This window comes from Convolutriloba macropyga, chromosome 3 (assembly GCF_964194025.1).
Source record: "Convolutriloba macropyga chromosome 3, txConMacr16.3, whole genome shotgun sequence".
Classification (NCBI taxonomy): Eukaryota; Metazoa; Xenacoelomorpha; order Acoela; family Convolutidae; genus Convolutriloba; species Convolutriloba macropyga.
Window position 1 is genome coordinate 41378608 of NC_134470.1, and position 22957 is coordinate 41401564.

The window sequence follows — 22957 nt, forward strand, 5'->3', positions numbered from 1 at the left end:
TCATCTGTTTGAGATCTTCATTATTGTTAGTTGTGGTTTGATTGACTTCATATAGTCTTTTGTGATTGTTTGTTATTGTTCTTGTTAAATCCATTTGATCTATTTTGTCAGCTAATGTTTTGAATGGCATTTCTGGTTCTCTTGGCGTTTGTTTATGATTTGCATGTTTTTTCAATGCTGCTGTTTTTAATTCGTTATCCAAACATCTAATGAATGTTTGATTCATTACGCTGTTTCTATAATCTTCTGTATATAGTGAATATGCTGTTTTTACAAGTGTTTCTATTCTCAGTGCGAGTGATCGTAATGATTCATTTGTGTTTTTGTAGTTCTTGTAACACTATTTTTGCTTGTTGTTTTGATTTCTCTGAATCGAACATGTCTGAGAATTCTTTACAGAATGTTTCCCAATCCAATTTGGTTTCACTTGGAAGAGTTGAATACCACTTCTGAGCTGGTCCTTGTAGTGTATGTAATATCAAAGCTGCTCTTTTTACTTTCCATTGATGATGTCCTGGTTTGTTTACTGGTTCTATGCTGCTACTAAATATCCTTGCTGCAACTATACTGTGTAAATTTTCTTCAACAGTATATGCTGGATCTCTGCCGTCAAATGGTCGTATTGTTGTTGGTACTGAACCACTACTAATGTTTTGTTCTATTTGTGGTTCTTAGCGTATACTCATTGATGTTGATTTTTTATAGAATGGTAAAGGAGGTTCTTTTATTGTTGTTTCTTTTTCATCTGTTGCGATTGAATTTGATCTTCTTGTACGATTTTTTTGTTGTCTTTTGTTTTGAATATTAGTGTTTTTTATGTTATTATTATTTGAGTTTCTGTCATTGTTTGAGTTTCCGTTTTCTGATCTTAGATTGTTTTGTCTATTAATGTTATCTAATTTTCTTTCAAGTTTGTCGAATACCATTTCGAGTGCTTCTTCTTGTTTTTTCCTCTGTTCTCGTTATTTTGTCTAAATTTGTTTTCTATATTATCTATAAATTTATTCGTATGATTTGTTACTTTTCTGTTATTTCCTCTTTGAGATCTTGATAATTGTACATTTGTTGTTCCCAGAATAGTTCGTGTTGTTCACGATTATCATTCAATGAACTAATATATGTGTCATTTCTTTTATAATTATTTTGTCTTGGGTTCTGATATTTTCGTCTATTTTTTCGATTTACTGATGGTGGTAGCAAGTTTCAAATTCTTGCATCTCTGTCTTCTGAATCAGATATATCTATTTCGTCTTCTATATTCAATTGATTTCCAAATAAATTTGATGTTAACTGTTTATCTGGTTTTATTGTTGATTTTTGTTTTGATTGTAAATTTGTATTCATTTGAACATCTTTTAGTGTTGATGTTGATGTTAGACTTCTTGACAAGTTAAATGATGAAGAACCTGCTTGTCCTCGGTCTCCAATTTTTATATAGTTTTCTAATCCTTCTATGTAGTTGATGCTATCTGAACATACTTTTAGTGTGCTCTCAAAGTGTTGCGAATAGTATTCACTGTTCCAAATGCTTTTGAGTTCGTCACAAGTTTTCGATTCCTTCGTGGAATGTTTCTCCAAACTGTATTCGTTTGTCATTAATGTGTTCGAAATTATCTAACCAGAATAGGAATGTGAACTCTGAGATAATTTTTATTATGTCTGATGTTGCTGTTTTTAGTTCTGGTTTTAGTTCAATGAATTTTGTTAACCAATTGTTATAAATTGTAATGTCATTTCTTAGTTTGTCGTTTACTGATTGTATTGGTTTCTTTTGATCGTTTAGGTGTACGATTGTATTTCTTAGTATTTCATACGTTGTAGATGGTATTGCTGTTACTTTTATTCTATCTTATGAATCTTCGTTTCGTTTTAAGAATGTTTTGAACATATTAGGGAGTGTTGTTTCATTTTGGAAATTATAGAATGTTTTTCTATTTCCTTTTTCATCTGTTAAGGTGAATGTATAATGTTTATTAAGTTGGTCTCTATCCAGTAGTATTACTGGTAGGTAATGTGCCAAGTGATTTCTATGAATGTTAATTTGTTGTTTATGTTTTGTTTCTTTGAAGAAGTTATTCTTCAAATTTATTATTGTTCTGTAATTAATTTTGCGGTTCTCTTGCCGGCAATCGCTAGCAATTGTAAATGGTGTTAAGAAATGGTTTGTTATTGATTGTGGTTGATGGTTGGTATCCATCTTTTGTTTTTATTGTTTACTAAATGGTATTGTTAATTTTGTTGCGTTATAGAGATTTGAAACTTGTTATTTGGTTTAGTTCGGAACTGGTCGCACCAGATAAGACGTGTTCTGAGCTCACCCTTTTATAGGCTACTTCTGGAACTGTCTTATGGTTGTCTCAAGAATATAGGATACTCTTAAGGCTTACCTGACTAACTAAAGTTCTAGATCTCTAGTCTGTTACTCTTCTATCTGAGCTTCAGTAGACAGTGCACGGGCCCCAAAGCTAACGTCTAACGTATATCTCAATACTAAACAAGAGCGGAGTAGAGAGAGAAATATACTTTATTATTATATCAGGTCTGAGACTAGTAACGACTAACGGGGTAACTGAAAAGGAAAAAAGGGAAAAGAGATAAAATTTTAAGGAAAGGTATTTTCCCTTTTTCAACCAGTCAGGGTTGAGTATTTCAGTCTTTATTTTATTTAAATCAATAAAGTCTTCAAGTCTTTTGTTGGAAGTCAACATTGACTCCATTAGGTACTTTTCTTATATTACGATGTTTCTGGTTTTTGCAAATCCAAATTTCTTCTTGGGCGCAGTCTTTTTCTCAAAGATCTTTAATCGAATTTTTGTTGTCATTGAAGACAAAATAGAGTGATAATTTTAGTCACATTGGAGTTGTGAATGGAGCGAAAAGAGGAATAAGGTTGGGTCTTGAAGCGTGATTTTTTCTTACATGAGCTCTTATAATCCAGAGTTGTATTTTCCAGAGTTCTATCCAGAAATGCATAGAAGGACAGTTAGTATTAGCTTATTGTCTTAAAATTTAGAGGCTGTTTTTGGCATATTTTTTTAGTAGTCGCGAAGCGATAGCGGCTATTATTGGGGACATCGTGGTTTTTTACAATTCAAAGAATTTGAATTGTATTTGTGCGCTGTCTTTTTTCAAGATCTGTTCACGCTTTTTCCGGCTTTTTCTTGTCAGTGAAAAGTCAATTTAGAGTGGTGTTTTTGACCACAATGAATTAGTAAAGGGAGCGAAAAGTCGAGTAGATTTGAGGCGTGACTTTTTTCAAAATACCTTTAAAGTGGAGTGAGAAATTTGTGTTTCAGCAATTTGGCAGCTTTCTCAGGTGCGTCAATTTGACTTCTGTTTTTAGAGTTTCCTCTCCTTCAGTGCTTTTACGACGGTACATATGTGTTCTAATTGTGCCTAATTGCCTTTGCTTGAGTTCATTAAGGGGCAGCTAACACTTTCTATGACTTTGCCACTATTTGTCATGAAATATGAGAATTTTAGATTCGACCCATTTTTTAAAAATTCTGTTGTCTTATCACTTAGTATTATGAATGATGAATCTGATTGGGTGCTAATGAGGCATAAAAGAACCTAATTATTGGCTCGAGTTAATAGCTAGTGGTTTTCATGGCTTTGACACTACTTTTTCTCTAATTTTTGTGTGAATTTTTGAGTTCTGGAGGTATTATTGTACTTTTTGTCTTATTATTTATTCTCATTGGGAGAGGTCTCTGATGCTGCTAATAGAGGTTAAGTTTATCGATTCAACCCTTTTTGATCAAAGCTAGTGCTTTCTATGACTTTGACACTAATTGTTTTCAATAATAATTATCGAATTTTTTGTTTTTCTTTTCAACGTTGTCGTCTTAACTCCTAATCTCATTATTGACAGGTCTCATTGGTTGCTAACAAAGGCTTTAATCAAAGCAAGTCATTTCAGTTCACGGCTATTGCTTTTTGTGACTTATACGCTTCGTTTTTTTTAAATCTTAGTGATTTTTTTTTTAGTTTTGCTAGTATTTGTTTCTTATTGCTGTCTTATCACTTATTATCATTGATGACTGGTCTCAACGGTGGTCACTGAGGACTCTATTAATTGATGTAATTGTATCCTTCAGTAGCTGTTGCGGTCTTTGACTTTTATACTAAGTGTTTTCAAAAAGTTTCAGCCATTTTTTTGCGATTTTTGGTTATTTGTCTTGTTCATTTAATTTTAGTGACAGGAATCATCGACATTTAATAACAGGTTGCTAATGAGCAATAAAGAATTATAGTTAGCAGTTTGAGTTCATATTGGGTGTTTTTTTATGTTTATCCTGTCTTAAGAGTTGAAAATAAGAGTTTAAAAATAAGAGTTGAATTTTTAGTCATGCTTGTTTTTGGTGTTCTTGTGTTGTCTTATTGATTAGTCTCATTACTAACAGCTCTCATTTGAATTTGAAGTGGAGTAAATGATTTTCAGGTCGGAGATTAATACAATTTTTTTCAGGTTTTGTCCTGCTATTTTAATTTGTCGTCTCCATCGATGATTCTTGCCACCATTGACTTTTTCAATTTCAATGACTTCTGCTTTGCAGTTGAAATTTGTGTGTGTGACGTCATTTGTTGTACTTTTTAGGTCAATTGCGTGACTTACCTCACTTAAAAAAATGATTTCTGAGCTCACTTAATGAACTATAAGTTGTTTGAACCTTTACTAGTTGAAGATCAACAGTGTGCATTAAGTAGTGCCAAACGTATATGCCCTAATTCTTGTTGAGTATTAGAGTCCTGAGTTTGTGATTTCAAATATTAATTTTGAAAAAGCACTATTACGGCTTTTTCCTTATAGAGCCTATCTGTCTCGTAAAAATGACAGTCCGAATCTAACCCAAAAGGTCTAGTGGTCTTCTAAAGGACTGGTGGTCAATCTGTCTATCTTATTTCTTTAGTTGCTTCAATTCCATGAAAGGCCACAAGCGTCTATCCCGGAGAATTTTGACACATAGAAAAAATTTGGCTTTCGTGAGCTGTCTATTTATTAATAGCCGCCGCCAGCCTCTCAACGGCTATTATTTAGGCGCTCGGCTTTTTTGCAGTTCAAAGATCTTGAATTGTATTGGGGCGCGGTCTTTTTTATCCGTTCACACGTTTGAATGATTTTTGAAGTCAAATGAATTTTGCTCTCGTTTTAAAGTACAGTGAGAAAATGGTGTTTGAACAAAAATTCGCTCTCTTGTTGTTGTTTTTTGTTCACATGCGACATTTTGACATTGATTTTTACGGTGCTTTCGATTTTTTGGTCAACGTTTCTCGTGCATTAGGTTATGAAAGTTCCTTAGAGAGTACTGGCAGCTGGCATTAGTGATAAGCCTATTTTTCTCCTATTTTAAGGGAGAATTCGCCAAATTTATCTAATCTAATGAAAATGTAGAAGAAATTAGAACAGTTTTGAACACTTCGAAAAAATTGTAGACTGTCGTCAATTTTTCTCTTATTTTTTTGAACAGTTTCAATCCCAAAGGTGGTCATTGAAGTCAACGGGGGCTATTTTCCGGCAATCTGTCGCTACGTTTTTGAGAGCACTCGCCCAAATGGAGGTTGCTCACTGTTGACTTTTTTGGGAAAATTGCTTGACATTTAGACCCGAGCTTTACTCTTTATGATGCTGACGCAGTGGATGCGGACGAGAGAGGCTTTGAAATCGTAGACACCGAAGAGATTGAGTCTTTCATGGCATCATCCACTGCTCTCGGACTCCCTGGACATGATGATTCCAAGTCCCTTGGCTGCTCGATGTCTTGGGACGACTTTGCAGACGTTAAGTTTTGTCCACTTTGCAGAAATTTGATGGATCCTTTATGCTCAAAAGTGAGTTTGTCTAATGAAGGTCGTTGACTCGACACTTAACATGGAGGCATGGTAATGTGCGTTTGCACAAAATGTTCAGACTCCTCTGATCCATAAATTCTTGAATACAAAAAATTATATATTCAACGTTTCATAAATTAAACAAACATTGATAGACTTCCGTAGATCATTCAGAATTTTAATTTCACAATTTCTTAAGATCGCGACACTTAGCAAGATAAATAAACCAAAAAGGATTAATTACGAAATTTTGATCAGGTATTATTAATAGCTGCGATAGAGATAGGTGAGCGGAGCTATCATTGTTCATCTCTTGGTTTTTACGACTCGAAGAGGAGTTATGGTGATCTTACAATTTCCAAGGTGAGTATTGGTTTTCTTGTGGTTTTTTTAACCGAAATTACCATGTGTTCAAACCGCGTTTCAGCCTACCTGCGAAAGTGCGTCGAAGTGCTCGGTCGAAGAACTAATTTTCTCTGACTTTTTGCGAAAAAGGGAGTGAGTTTTTAGCTCGATTTTTTCAAGCTACTTTTAAAGTGGACTGAGAAATTAGTGTTTGAAAAATTTTTCGGTTTTTGAAAACGAATTGTTTTCACGTGCAGCAATTTGACGTCTATTTTTGCTGTGTTTTCTACTGATTTTTCACTAATGGTTTTGGAAAGTCATACATGTGTTCTAATAATGCGTAGTTGTATATTTTTAAGTCATCAAGGGCAGTTAATGCTTCATATGACTAATACTTAGTTCCTTTTTGTTGGCGTTTCCTAGTCTCAGTTATGACTGAGTTTATGGGGCCCACTCATGAGTCTCAGTAGAAACAACTGTTTTATTTGATATCTTAAGGTTTCAACTAATTTGTCACATTGTTTTTGAAAAAATTTCAGATTTATTACTCTTGCCCAGTTCTTGTGTTATCTTTATGTCTCGATATTTCTCATCGTTTGCCAATGAGGCGTAAACAAATTTCAGTGATGGCTTGAGTTCAAATTGAGTTCATAATTAGTGTTATAATGGACTTTTTCGGTGTGGTTTCAAAAGCATCAGCGATTCTTTAGTCTTGTAGTTTTGTAAAGTTTTGCAATTTTCCTTAGCTCTTCGTCTTATCACGCAATCTAATGACAGCAGTTTAATGACAGGTCTCATCGGTTGCTAAATTGGTTTAAATAAACCGAATTAAATTATTAGCTCATAGCTAACGCTTTCGGTGTGTTGACAAAAATTGTTTTAAAAAGTATTCAACTTTTTTAAAGTCCGTCCCATTTAAAGTCCTGTTCATTTAGGTTGCTCAATAACCTGGTGTCATTAATGAAAAGTGTCATGACACTTTAATGAGGCATAACTGAATCTAATTAGTAATTTTGAATCATTATGTTGCAATTGTGATTATTTTGATAATTGTTGAATTTTGAATCTTGACTTCTTTTTGTTGCTTTTCTCGTGGTTTTCTCTTAGTCTGAAAATTAACGGTTGTCATTGACTTTCTAGTGTGGCGTAATTGTTCTAATTTTAGCGGCGTCAGCTTTGAGCAAGCAGTTTTGAGATTCTTGCCATGAATATTTTTTTCAGTATGTAATTTTGTGTTTTACTTGACGCCAAAAATTTTGCCAAATTTCTCAATTTTTGCTTTGTCTGTTATTGATCTTCATAAATTTGTTCTTTTGTGTACTCATTCTAAAGACGTGTATAGTCGCCATCTAAATAAAGCGTTCTTTCTATTAGTAGTCTCTAGTTTGCAGAAAAATCGTTTTATTGTTTTCAAGATTTTTGTTTCTTAAGCATATAGGAGCATGTGCTCTGGCGATTGTCATGCGTTGATTATGATGGACAGATGTTGATGTTCAGGTTGTTGGTTAATTTAATTCTTTGATTGTGATTTAGTCCTTGTATTGCAACGTTTTTTAAATTCGTTTTACTTTTCGATCACGCGTTTTGTTTTCCGTAAGTCACCTTTCCCGTGCAACTCCTGAATTGCCTCGACAAACTTTTTTGTTCTAATTTTTTTGTTATTCAATTTTCGGAATGTAGTGAGTACGGTCAATGTCAGAAGAGCAAAATTGAAAGAAATGGGACACACTGGTAACGCCCAGTCCTTTAGTCATAGTTCATTGGGTTATCACTGATCATTAGACCAGTTGGCATAAATATTAATCGCAAGATTTTGAAATAAGTATTACTTTAGAATCTCAGTGAAATTATATGCCATATTAGAATGCTTCTTGCTTTTGTTTCAATCCTGATGTGAGTCAGGCGGGTCACACTGCCGGCTATGCTTAATTGCTCTCAAACGAAATTTAAAGCAATTATATTAGTCCTGTTGGTCTTTTTTATGCGATTTTTCGCTTGACCAATTTTTCGTCTGACTCATTTGACTATTTATCCATAGAAACGGGATAAACAAGTAGCGCCCAGCGGGCATTAAGTTTCATTAGAGGCCCTTAGCCGCGTTTAATAGTCCTTCAAGTGCTTAGTGTGGTGAAGCTACTGGGAAGGCCGTAGTTTAAGGTTTAAAGATCATTTTTAGGAGTTTTTGACCCCAAAATATTGCATTTTTGTTTTGTTTTTCGTGATTTTCCGAATTTCTTGTTGGAGTTGCTCTAAGGTATCGAATCAGAATTGACACCTGTTAAACCCTTAAAGCCCGTTTTCAACGATTTGTACTTTGCTCTTATAAGTCTTAGTTAACATCTGTAATGGTTTTTGTTCTTGGTATTAGCCCCTACATCTTCTCATTACGAAGCAGAAGTATGCATAACTACAAAATCTAATCAAAATAGTTTGCACTTTAAAAAGGTTTTGGTAGAACGATCAATTTTTACCATTGTTTTCTGATCCTTCAATCCCAATCGGTTTTATTGGTATCAATGGCGTTTTTTTTCCAGGAATCGGCTGGGTATGTTTAATGGTCGTCTTGGTTTTTTCATTGGTGTTTTGAGACAGTTATACGGAGCTATTGCCGCTATTTTCTAGCAATCGGCCTGCTATGTTTAATATTGCATTTTTTGCAAAGTAACAATCAAATGTACTGCTAAATTACTGTCAGCAGTGAAATAGTTTTTGAAATTCGTTATTTTGTTCCATGACACACAATTTCTTCTAAATCATTCTATTGGACAATTTTGTGAGATAATTATTTTTCTTCTTTAGGCCGGGGTTTTCCACTTTCATTTTTAATAGCCGCCCTCATCTTCTCAGCCGGCTATTATAGCGCTCCTATTTTTTTTTTACTTCGTCGAATAAAAAAATGTTTCGCTTTACCTCATTTTGCCGCCTTTTTAACATTTTGCGTGAAATCTTTTTGACTTCTCTAGGCTAGTTTCTCTCTTCTCTCATTCTGCTAAAAGTGATTTTGAACATCAGTTGCTCAGCAAAGCAATTCAAAATGAACAGAGTTAGTACAAAAATGGATGTCAGAAATAGAAACGGGACAAGCCCAATTTTAGATGCCCGCTATTTGAACATTGTTCCTATAAGTCTTATTTACCATCTCTAATGCTTATTGTTATTGATAGTAGCCCCTGTAGCCTCTCTCTAAGAAACAGAAGTATGTTCTGTTATTTCAATCCCAATCATGCTTATTGGAATCAACGGCGGCTATTTTCCGGCAATCTGCCGGGTATGTTTTACGACTCGAAGAGGAGTATTGGTTTTCTTGGTCTTTTTTTTACCGGAAGAAGTTTTGTTCACGCGCCATCTTCTAAATCATTCTATTGGACAATTTTGTGAGATAATTATTTTTCTTCTTTAGGCCGGGGTTTTCCACTTTCATTTTTAATAGCCGCCCTCATCTTCTCAGCCGGCTATTATAGCGCTCCTATTTTTTTTTTACTTCGTCGAATAAAAAAATGTTTCGCTTTACCTCATTTTGCCGCCTTTTTAACATTTTGCGTGAAATCTTTTTGACTTCTCTAGGCTAGTTTCTCTCTTCTCTCATTCTGCTAAAAGTGATTTTGAACATCAGTTGCTCAGCAAAGCAATTCAAAATGAACAGAGTTAGTACAAAAATGGATGTCAGAAATAGAAACGGGACAAGCCCAATTTTAGATGCCCGCTATTTGAACATTGTTCCTATAAGTCTTATTTACCATCTCTAATGCTTATTGTTATTGATAGTAGCCCCTGTAGCCTCTCTCTAAGAAACAGAAGTATGTTCTGTTATTTCAATCCCAATCATGCTTATTGGAATCAACGGCGGCTATTTTCCGGCAATCTGCCGGGTATGTTTTACGACTCGAAGAGGAGTATTGGTTTTCTTGGTCTTTTTTTTACCGGAAGAAGTTTTGTTCACGCGCCATTTTGAACTAAAAGCGAAAGTGAGAAAAGCTATCATGGTGAACAGATTTTTGTCAAGTGAGTCAAGTTTTTTGATCATGCGCTGCGTTCAGTGATTGACTCTTTGACTTTGAAAAATGTTCTTGAGAGAACGCCGCATATAGATAACCGCTTTTGGCCGATTTTTTTGTCCAGCTGGCTCATTTTTTAAAACTTGTAATTTGGTTTTTTGTAGAAACTGTTTTTGATCAATGCTGTATTAAATATATAACTTTCTGAAATTGATACCACAAAGTTTTAAAGAATCTAATAATATTTTTAAGTGTAAAATGGGCTCATATTTCTTAATTTTATTTTTAAATTTTGGATTTTCATTAATTTCTTCCTGTTTGGATTTTCGAGCGGACTTTTTCCCGAAAAATCAGAGTATATCATAACGTTGGATTGGCATTTCATGCATTGAACAACTCTTTTGAACGTGACTTTTTTTGTTTTTATCAAATTGTACACATAGTGTGCAGCCAGTGGTTTAACTTCGTGTTATTAATAACTGATTTGATTTTTGACGTCTAGTCTTTGAAGTTCAAGGTAAACTTGTTTCTAAATAACAAGTTTAATATAATTTTAATGTATAAATTTATGTTTTTGAAAACTTTTTTGCAAAGTATTTGAGCTTAGCGAATCTCTGTAATCTTTTCCCCATTTTTTTCAACAGAAGCATAGCTGTGTAATATTTTAGCCATAATTGCCAAATAAAAATATGTGTTTAATTTTGGGTGAAAAAATTTTTGGAGCTATTTAAAGTAAGATAAAAGTCGATCACGCATGTGGAGTGTTGAGGTCAAACGGCTGAACTAATCTAAAAGCAGAGAAGAGAGACTGGTTTTCTGATCCTATCGTTGAAAACCATTGTATCTTTTAAAGGCGAGAAAAGTAGTTGTGAAAAATGTTCAGCTATTAGAACAAAATTTTTTATCACGTGCTGCGGCTATTTCAAAAGTTTTTTCGTTTTAATTAATAGCTGCCCTCATCTTCTCAGCCGGCTATTATAGCGCTCCCATTTTTTTCTTCGTCGAACAAAAAAATGTTTCGCTTAACCTCATTTTGCCTCTTTTTCAACATTTTGCGTGAAATCTTTTTTGACTTCTCTAGGCTAGTTTTTCTCTTCTCTCATTCTGCTAAAAGCGATTTTGAACATCAGTTGCCCAGCAAAACATTTCAAAATGAACAGAGTCAGTACAAAAAGTTGAAGTCAGAAATCGAAATGGGATAAACCCATAAAGCCCAATTTTAGATGCCCGCTATTTGAACGTCGTTCCTTGAAGTATTAGTTACCTCTCTAATGCTTATTGGAATTGATAGTAGCCCCTGTAGCCTCTCTCTAAGAAACAGAAGAATGTTCAACTACGAAATAACATCAAAATAAATCGGACTTAAAAAATGATTTTGTACAAAAATTGTTTTTCAATATCTGTTCTTTCAATCCCAATCATGCTTACTGGAATCAACGGCGGCTATATTCCGGCAATCTGCCGGGTATGTTGCTCAATTTTAGTTGTCTCTTTGTAAACCCCAATTTCATCAATTCAAGCCCACTCGAGGGGGTTGATTTCCCCTCTCGCTCGGTATTTGAGAGCAAACTGTCCTCAAATATTAATTGTTTAAGTTTCCTCACTTCTTATGCTTCCTAGTTTTCTCGCTAGCCGTTAGTTTTTCAACGTAATAGGGAACTTTTCCATATGTAGCCACTACTGATCGTTACTCCAATTTTTCAATTCATTTGAGGAATTATTTACCTAGCATCAGTTCATTGCATATTAATTGCTCTCAAAGATATGTGACGACTCTTACTCTGGTTGCGTCTTGTTGGGCTTTTTTATGCGATTCTTTGCTTCATAGAAGATTTTATTTTACTATTGCAATGTGGGATGGTGGAATTAGTCGGAATGGAGTATTTGTTTTGTGAATTCTACAGAAGTACTTATCTGATTTGATTTGCAGGTGCATTGTATATCGTGCGGCAGGATATTCTGTGGTCAAATTTCGTGCATCGAGTACAGAAAAGTAGACGCAGTTCTGTATTCTCAACGGAAGGCGCCAATTTGCAACATTTGTCACGAGGCAGCTGAGCCACCAAACAGACTACTGAGATCTGAGAGTGCCTCTATTAGCATCAATCATCATGTGAGGTCTTCCTCTTCTTCTTCTAATTTGGCCAATAAAAGCGACTCCACGTCTCTTCTAAATGCATCTCTGGGAAGCTCCCAGAATCTCGGTCAATTCCCAGTTGATTGATTGATTGATTGATTGATTGATTGATTGATATGATCTGCTTTCTCAGCCTACGAGAACATGCAAGGACAATACACGGATTTGGGTTAACATATAAGGATTAGGGTTAGTGTTAATATATATTTTAATTAAGTCATAGAATTTAAATGCTAGTTCCGTGTACGATCCTTTCAATGTTAATAGCCGCGTCAGCAATTCCAGGCGGCTATTGTTGCGCTCCTATTTTTTTAAATCGTTTAACAGATTTTTGGTTCGTCTTACCCTGACTTCTTGGAATTGACTTTTTGAATGACTTCTACTGCTTCGACCGTCCGAATCTAACCAAAAAGTCTATTGGTCTATTGAAAAGCTGGTGGTCAATCTGTCAATCTTATTTCTTTAGTTGTTTCAATTCATGGTAGGCCACAAGCGTCTATCGCGGCTATTTTCGGGCAATATGCCGGCTATGTTTTTGATGGTGAGAATAGGTATGCCTTTCAATTAATCTGCCGAACAGAGAATATATAAGAGCATCCTATTAATACCCGCACAGCGAAAGCTGGGTCTATTATTGACCTTCTTCTGGTTTTTTGCAATTCAAGAATTGGATTCTATTGGTTGTCTTTTTTTAATCCAAAGTATTTGGATTTTACTGGTGTGCTGTCTTTTTACAATTCAAAGAATTTGAATTGTATTGGTGTGGTCTTTTTACAATCCAGGAATTGGAGTGTATTGGTTGTCTTTTTTGAAGATGTGTTCAGGATGTTTGTGTTGAGCTTGGGCTTGCTCGGATGGTCAAAATTCAAAGTGAAAATTTTGTGATTTTTGCGCCCAGAATGGTTCTATTTTTCTTTTTTTTTAATTTTCAATTTTTATAGCAGCCTATAATAATAATAACGCTTTTCAAAAATCAAATTCTACGTGCAAGTAGTATGTATATGCGGGAAGATGGGGATCATTCGAAGTCATTTTGGTTGAGTGAGATGACTGATACCTTAGTAGAGATCCCTTGGTGCGCGAGGGGAGATCTTTCTTTTAAGGAATTGGTAATTGTGCTACATGTATTTGTCTGGAACGCTTATTGTTGGGATACATATTTCGGGCAATTAGAGGCTCATTTTAATTTGTCTTTCAGCTTGCTTGTGATGCTTATTTGCCGCAAAATCAATGCTACCAGTGGGGAGTTGGGAGGTTAACATTACTTCAGATTTTAATTACTAAATCAAATTTACCTGCAGATAAAGAACAATTATCCAAAGTGTTGTGCGAGGTTTCTTTTTTTTCTAGCTGCTTGTCGATACCTGGATCCTGATATTGAATTCGAGGCAACATTGAAGCTCAGACCGCATGAAAGTCTAATTGGAATCGATAATTCGTCAATGGACAACTACTTTAAATATTTCAAGAGATAATACAAAGAATTTCGACTCCACGACACATCGGGCTTTAGACAAATACGGCCATAAAGACTCTGGATATTTCTATGAGTTACATTGTCTAATTACTAAAGAGTAGTTGGCTCGTAGCACGGGATTGGCATTTTGACTTTTTGTAAAGACGTTCAAACACGAGTTTTTCACTTTGTTGTAATGCTGAAACAATAAATTTTGATTTTATGACTTTGAAGTGAAGGTTTTAGTAAGAAAGAAATGGTTTCATAATATAGGAAATTTTGCTTTGTTCGGATAACTATACGGACAGGATTCCCTCCCTTCCACCAGTTTCCCGCCAATCAATTTCCGCTTTTGACAGATCTCATAAGTGGGTTTCTAAATTTTGACATGGTTTGCTTTGGAACAGCGGCACCTATCCGAACTGATTTCTATCAAATCTTTTTCGCAAATAAACTTCGGTTTATGTCAGGAAAATTTCAAGAAAGAGGAATTAGATTTGGAAACTCGTTAATTTCGAAAAGTTGAAGGTATCAAATCTTCGATTGATAGTTTTACGTGCGCTTTCTACCTCTCTTTCTACCTACCAGAAAAATAAAGGAATTTACTTTTCAGGTAGGTAGAAAAGGTTGATTTGCCTGCCGTCCAGTGAGCGGTCGCTTGGAGAAGGCAGCACCTTCAGTTCTCGTAGTAACTTTATCTCAAGGTTTGACTGTATGCAGTTACATAGCGAATGATAATCGCTTTATAGTGACTTTAATCAAAGAAGATAATCGCGGGAACAGAATATTCTGCGCAAAGAACAGATTCTCTGCAACATTAAGGAAGTTGAGACGCTGAAGAAATATCTTTCGTTGCTTGAATTGTTCCAAATGTACTTTCTTGTGGCAACAGGATATGAAAAGAACCGCTTTGCCTACGCTAAAGTGGTGAGTAGCAAAATACCTCTGGACGATGAGAATCTGCCGTATGAAATTAAAAATTTAATCAGTGAAGGCAGCGTGGAGTCTATTGTCTATGAAGGTGGTCTTGGCATCCAGACGAACTACAAAGTGGCCTAAAAAAGATGACAAACGCTTTTGGATTGTGACTTCCAAAATAGCAATGTAGACTTAAAATAAATTAGTTTGATTTTATTTTTTGAAAATAGCTTCATTCCTATTGAGTGTTAAAGAAAATCAGATAGATTCCGCTATTGGAAGTGGTTTGTATCCTTTAGTTTTTTGTGGAGGTTTTGTATTTGTTGGTTACCTTGTACCGATATTGTTTATTTATCTCAAAGTTTAATAATTTTTTTATTGTAGTTTTTTAATCAAACTTGTGTTTGCCCAACTCGATTGTGTAGAATCGGATATTTGGTTTTCCTTGCGTTCATGCAAACTTGGCTAAGCTTCTCCAAATGCCGAGCTATGAACAAAAAATATCCACTAGCGATAGACTTTTTATGACTGTTAGTGGTCCCTCGTGTTGTGGAAAAACAAGTTATATTTCAAATTGAGAAAAAATTTCTATCTAATCTTACGACTATTTACTACTATCAACATGGGCAACCCAAGCACCCTAGGGCGTGAAATGAACATTTTTTAAATAAGTTCTCTGGATTCGACATATAGTTCACAGCTAGAAAACTGTCTGCTGGTTTTTGACTACTCTTGTTAAGAAATTGTCAAGGTAGAGTTTTGAATACTGACAACTGCTGGACGCCACAGAAACATAAGTGTCATTGAAGCATTAAACGGATTAAATTTTCCCGCATAATCGATCTGAACACAACACACATACTTTATCTAGAGACATACAACAGATCATTAGAAAACAATCGAACGCAAATTATTTAATAGAAAGCTACGAACTTGCAACAGAATCTGCTTTGGAACACTTGTTCATCGACTTAGATCCAACAAAATGGGCCGCAATACGTTAGGGTTCAAATATTGTACAACCAGTTTCTACAATATTCGATCTGCCTTCCTCCAAAGTGGTTTCAACAGATATTATCCAAAAGTCTGAAGAAAAAGCGATATCTTTTAAACACAGAATTGGACCTCATCAGAGTTTTGAGATTCTGCTGCTGCTACGTTAACTTAAACGTCATAATGCATGCAGAGCAACTTGTTTGTTCGCAGAATAAATTGGTCCCGATAAGATTGTTCTTTCTTTCAAGGAACCCAACCTAGGAAGAATTATTTCATAATCCAATCAGTAAAAAGCAGTTATCACTCCTACAAAGAACTAATCCAAATTTATCCAAACTTATACAAATAAAAATTTAAAAGACGTTGATTCTTACACTGATAATTTATCAAGAGAACAAAGAGTAGCGGTAACTTAACAAGTGACCTGGACGATGTAAAAACGGAATAATTTGTTAGTGACGAAACTGAAAAAGAGCCAACAATGAAAAATGGAGGAGTTCAGCATTTGACTCAATAGTGTTAGAACGGAAATTAGTGGATGAAAACAAGTTAAAGAGAGCTGCAATTATCCTGAATAAAACTTTCAGTTCCAGCAATGTCCTATCATCGAAGAGACTAATCTCTCCATATTAAGGATGAGCCTCAAGGAGTAAAGTTATTAAGTTTTTTATTCAAGTAACAACCTATAAAAGAATTGAGGTGCCAAAAATGTCCAAAGGTTTGTTTGAACTTGATTTATCAGCCGACATGGTTTACAATTTTCACCCAAAAGATGTGGATCAGTTTTACAGTGAAGAGGAAAAGGAAAATCTTACCAAGTCAACCAACCCGAAAACATTAAAGAATCAACACAATGTGATGCGAGGAAACTTCACAAGCTCTTTATAACGGTCCCGCATCATCTGGTAACGCAAATAGATTGCAACAATTTAGCAATATATCCATGAAAAAACTGTATCTGGGAACAAAATCGTCTGAGCCTCAAGTTTCCAATGTTCAATGATAATGTTAGTGACATAATTGAGATCTGCTCCATGGATCTTGCTTATGTTGACACACCCGCAAAATACAATATGGTGTGAAATATCTGCTTGTCGCAGTTGACTGTTTGTCAAGGCATCTCAGTATTTTGCCACTGAAAGCAAAATATAACACGGAGACAGCACAGGCCTTCAAATTGATGATCAAACAAACAACCTCAGAAATTTTTGGTTGCTATTGGTACGGAAGTCTTCGGTGCGTTCGAAACTCTCTGCAATAACGCAAAATTATTCCTACAGTACGCCTACTGAGAAATACTCGGCTTTTTCAGAAATTTGGGATCATTAAAAATCGAATCAAGATATTTGGAAGAAAAATGGACTTATTCATACCTAGATCAGTTGGATGCGAAATCACATAAAACGGCAAGCGATTAGGTTTTATACCAGGAACATTTGAGGCGGTACCACGGAGAAATTAGAAGCTTGGTAAAATTGGAGTTGTCTTTAAAAAATGAGAAGGTTGCATTTCCAGGCTAGGAAATTCCATGCTCAAATAACTTTAAAGGCGTTCCCGAGGGACAAGGAACACACATTGGGCGCCAAGTTGATACAGTTGCAAATGAACATTTTTTTTTGTATTAGACGTGTATTTACCAAAATGAACTTCCTGTTGCTGACAGCTCGATAAATACAACAGAAAAAAACGCCTATACTTTAACATTGAAAGATTTGGCCTCTGTTGACAAGGGACCTAGAATTCAGTTTTCTATGTGCACCATTACTTTCACTGTGTTGTTATATACCACTAGTACTCAGCAGGATTCCAATGATTTTGTTCAACCTGAGCTTAATTTGTTCAATTGAAATTAAGTTTTCGGCTGCCAAGCGAAGTAATATCACAATTTTCATTATTGGCGAGAAAGCGAAGACTTTTTATTCAGCTGAGAGAAATTCGCAAACTCAGTTTCTCACATGATGGATAAAGACGAAATAAATAGCCCAGTTCAAGCATGTAAACTTTTGAATTACAAATTTCGTAGTGTACTTGCAGCTGAATTTTCCCCTGAAATTATCACAGAGTAGATTCTTTGTTGAGAATGTGTCCAACTCCGAGAAGCAACAAATTTTTCAAGTTAACAGATCATTTATTTCAAAACCCTGCTGATAAGGTGGCATCAGGTGATAAAAATCATTTTGGAGACGTTTGTGTAGTTTCCTTACATATTCCTTACTGTGGAGTTATTTGTAGAACAACATAAACAGTTTGCTGGTGGGCTAGCCTAGCGTCGCAAATACACACTATGAACACTCTTTGAACGCGGCTTGGTTGTATGTAACTAACCAGAGACAAATACGTGTTGGATGTGAAAAATTGCGTCGTAACAAGGAGCCCCGATGTGTTTTCAATTACAAACAACGTAATGCAATTGCACGGCATGCGTGCATTACACTTGCGTGGTTTGTCTACCTATCTGATTTTATTTTATTGCAAATTCATTGGAAAGTACCTGGCGTTCAATCAAATTTTGTTGAAAGGCGCATTTCCAAGCCTTAAGTGCTTAAATCGGCGATGCAAAAAGAAATAAGGCATATATATTTGCAATCAATATTCATGTTCTCCGAGTGTACCGTGGCAGATGATACAGGCCACTGTAATTTTTTTAACTCATATAAACTACATACCGTAAAGGTTTTCCCCCGCATGTTATATCCGTAGTTTTGAAACCAATTTTTAAATTGTTGAAAATTCACCGCCTGAGCAGACGTAGAAGTTTGTGAACAATTAATTGATCAAAATTAATAGCTTGCATGAATTTGAAAAAAAAACCTTTTAAATGTTTTATTGTTTAGTAGCCAAAAACACTGTTCAACACAAATTTGTTCAGAAAAAACTTTTGCTTCGTGTCTCTTCATATTTAAACGCAAAAAATTTCTTCCAATATATTGAGTGACAATAAAGTAGGCAACACTTGAACACTGCATGATAGCCAAAATCTTCATGAACTTCCTGGCAACCTTGCCAGACAGAAACGAGTAAAGATTGCGGTGGCTCCTTGTTCGCTTCAGGTGGGATCGTTTCACCTGTGTCGTTATCACATCTCATTTATCCTTTTTTATAACGCTGTCAAAAGAAAAAGTAGAGAATCTATTCAAATATGAATTTTACTGCCTGCCAGTTTCGAAAATCAGTAAGTAGTTCGGCCTATAACAACCTTGCTGAGTTATTGGACCCTACTCATTTGCCCGAGTCACCGACTCAAGGCTTCGTTTCAACGCCAACCTCTGATCCTAGTGCCACCGTAACTCCCGGGTGTTCACCCTCTCATTTTTTCCCTGTTACAAAGGATAGCTGCATGGCATTTCGGCTCACTGCCATCTGCAAGTCAGTTGATGCAGATTGTGTTTGCGGCCCATTTCAGAACGCGGTCATGTCCAGGCTATAGGACAACAACAACGGTTGAAAACAATAACATGCCTGAAACATCAGAAAATGTAACCAATAGACAGAGTTATAGGCTGGTTCAGGACAACTCAGAGACGCAAAAAGCAACTCTCTCGACAAGGTGAAGAAGGTCCTTTGGATCATGTGAGAAACTCTTTGAGTAAAAATTCCCAAAGGAAACATTAACCCTCAATTTCTTCTGTTGTTTTGAAAAATTGCTTCATACTAATCATCAAAGGTTGTTTTTCATAAAAATCTAACTGCAGTTTAGTCGTCATGATCTTTATTGACTAATTTGTTTTCATTTTGAAAAAGAGTTTTAATGTTTGTTGTGTACAGTTTATTAATACTTAGCTTGCCTAAAAGTGTTTTTATATTGCAAAAATCTGCTATTTGCAAAGTTTTTCAATTCTTCGTTGCACCGCGGCAAAGTTGAACAATTTTGGACAATATTTTATCAAAAGTATGCCATAATGCGGCTTGAATTCCTGTTGAAGAACAGTTAAGGTGTCGTTAATTTCATCCAATGCTGTTTTTATAATTTTTCCAAAAATTGAAAAGCAAAAATTTTTCTCGAAAAAGGGCGAAGAACTTTTTTTTATAGAACAGAACATTTCCTACAAAATACCTCTAATAAAATACCCCTCATCAAAACAGTAAGTTTCGAAAAGGAATAGTTTCTCCCAGTTTTTTTGCAAGCACTAATTTTTCAAAGTTGCATGGTTATACCTTTACTTTTTTGATGAGGTCTTTGGAAAGACCTCATCTAAGTTTTTTGAGAAAAGACAGTTTTTTTTTCAGAAAACGTCATTGTTTCAGAAATAAATTCAAATTAATGATGTGGTTGTTTCACTGAAAAAAATTGAGAAAGTAAAAGGTTACGATGAACAAGCCCAAGAAACCCCAGGAACGCGGTTTTTGCAAACACCTGTTTTCAATTGCAAACATATGGCTGCCAGATGTTTTGAAAAATCGAGCATTGTTTCAGCTTTTAAAACGATTTAAACGGGTAACGCTCAGTTGGCGTTAAGTTTTCTTGGAATCGTTTAAGCTGGCTTTAGTATTCTTTCAAGTGCTTAGAGTTTTGAGCCTGCATGGAAGGCCGAAATCTAGGGTGAGGTCATTCTTTGCGCCCAGGATTGTTAATTTTTTAAAAGTTTTTCGTCATTTTTTTGTTAACACGGTTTAGCAATAACTCTTTTCAAAGTCCATAAGGTTCTTTTGCAAACCATGAGTATTTCTATGTTTGTCTTTTGAGCTATTTGGATTGGTAATATAAATTAAACACAACACCCAAAGTTGTGATTTGCTTTTTTCTTCAAATTTTTTGAACTTTAGGGGTCAGTGAAAGCGTTTTAATAGGTTACTATTTGTTTTAAAGACATTTCAATAGTTTGATGTTAGTCTATAGAAACAACTAAATGGTTATCAAGATTTCATTATCACTGATTGATAGAATGTGAATTTTTTTTATTTTAATATTTGTCATTATTTGAATGTTTCGACATTTATGGGCAAACAAAACTTTTTTAAGGCCATTCAAGTGGGTAACTGAATAGCCTTTAGCTACAACTAATTGGTTTTAAAGATAATACTATCACAATTTTTAGCAACTTTAAAATGAAATTTGCAGTATTGTTTTTTAATCTGTGATTTTTTGAAGACATTCAGGCCCTTTCCAAACAATTTTCAGTTTTCCAACTTCATCAAAATATTTTTTAGAAGCTGCCCAGCGATAGCTGGGGCTATTATTGGCCTTATTGGCACTCTAAATGAAGGTTATTTGAGATCAGCTAATAGAGGCAGCAATAACTTATTCAAATTTTTAATCAAAATATAACAGATCAGCCTTCAAATTCCAAGATCCTAACAAAACATCCGCCGGTGCCAGCATTGGTTCCACAGGATTATATTTCAAAGACCCGTCGTTCCTAGCTTGACGGGCACTTTTTGTTGCTGTAAATAAAATAATTTTTTAAGCTTGCCGTCGGTGCCAGCATTGGTTCCATAGGCTCCTTAACTCTTGGTTTTTAATCGTTCTTTGTCGTCGGTGCCAGTATTGGTTCCATAGACACTACCCGTTTTTCCATCTACACAAGCTGTCGGTGCCAGCATTGGTTCCATAAACTCCTAAACTTTTGTTTTTCATTCTTCATCACACTTCCTCTTTTCTTTGTCGTCGGTGCCAGAATTGGTTCCATAGACACTACTTTTTTTGTACTACGGACACTTCAAAACTTCTACGATCATAATGGGTCCTCGAACTCGGAATGGCACAAATTCTACAGCAGTGAAGCTATTGAGGTTTGTGTATCATGTTCTTCTGAGAAATGTCGAGTGCAGACAAAAGTATTAGTACCAGCTGGTTTCGATGTAACCTTTGGTTTCACCGGTGATTTCTGTGCGGCCAATTTTCAGAAGGAGCAGCCAAAATCCTACGCATCTGCAGTAGAGCATACATTAAAAAATGAGAAGTCAACCCGAGCTGCGCTGTTCTCAAGAAATTGCCCAAGAATAAACTCGAAAAGAATCGAAAAAGTTTAATCTTGTTATCAAAGGAACGAAGCCTTCTGATTTACCCACTGATCAGGCAATTGTGCAAGACTTGGCTAAAGATTTAAGTGTTCCTTTAAATTCTAATGAGGTTTCAACCAAAAGAATTGGAAGGATTCAAGAGCATACGGTACATCAGTTTCTTCTGGTTAAATTCAAAGACGTCATTAAGAAAAAAGAATTCCTTCGAAACTCTGGAAAATTGCGCAATGATCAGAAGTTTGAAAACGTTTTTATCTCTCCCGATTTGACTTTCTCTGAACGAACGCAGCAATATCACCTACGTGTTCAAAAACGTGAACTGGAGTGTACACTGTTATTGCTCGGTCAGACCGAGCTGCTGGGCAGCATGGTGGACATCTAATGGCATTAGAAAACGAATTTTTGGCTTCTGAAAATGTTTTATTTCAGTCACTCTTCTTTTTACAGCTGCGTTCTTCTAAGACTGCCAACTTTTATCCTATGCATTGTGCTAGTTTATTTGCCACCTCGGAGTTCAGTTTATTTTGTTAGCCCATACGAAGTTGAAGCAATGCTCAGCTTTCTCAAGTGAAATGAAAACGTTTTTGGATAGTTCTGATATTTCCACTTGGATAGATCTGCAGTGGGTTCTCTTGGGTGCCTTTAATTTTCCTGATGTATGTTGGGATACTGTTTTGTCTCGTCGCTCAGATGAACAATTCTTACTTGATTTCATTTCTGACGAACTTTTGTTTATTCAAATTATTGACTCACCCACGCACAAACATGGCAATACTCTTGATCTGATTTTCTGTTCGACCGAAGACTTGTTGTTACGAAATATCGGCCGACTTTATTCCTGAATGTTACCGTTTGCTTGATTTTGCAATAGAGAATAGTGTTTCAAAGAAACGTGGAAAACGAAGAGAAGTTCCTTTTTATTATTCATCAACCACAATGCATTGTTTGAATAAACTATCAACAGCACGAAAGCAGCATAATTTTCCCAAAGTACGTGATCTCGAAAATGAGTTAGCAAATTGGATCGAAATAGACAAGCACTTTTTATTGGCAAAACATGCAACTTTTCAACAAATGAGGCTTTTGCTCTCCTGAGGAAACTCAATGGCCGAAATTGCATACCAACTAAAGTTTTTCTCAGAAACGAGTCAGCTTCAGATAACCTGGAAAAAGCAAATCTGTTTAATAACTTTTTTAGTTCAGTTTATCAACCGAGTTCTGAAATGGATTTGAACTCATTTGTTTTCCAGGACGTAGTTTGCCTCTCTGAAGTCAATTTTTCCGTCAAAGAAAATCAATCAACTCCTGAAAATTCCT

The 22957-nt window shown here is 35.4% G+C and overlaps 1 protein-coding gene across 1 annotated transcript in view; it reads left to right on the forward strand.

The window, feature by feature from the left end:
- The window catches only part of LOC142336208 (phosphatidylinositol-3,5-bisphosphate 3-phosphatase MTMR6-like), a 192785-nt gene extending 180139 nt beyond the window's left edge, over positions 1 to 12646 (forward strand). Inside the window, exons 16-17 of the mRNA XM_075384868.1 lie at positions 5606 to 5832; positions 12103 to 12646. Of these exons, the coding sequence (XP_075240983.1) occupies positions 5606 to 5832; positions 12103 to 12396 (521 nt within the window). The 3' untranslated portion in view covers positions 12397 to 12646. The remainder of the gene's footprint in view (positions 1 to 5605; positions 5833 to 12102) is intronic.
- The last annotated feature ends 10311 nt before the right edge of the window (positions 12647 to 22957 follow it).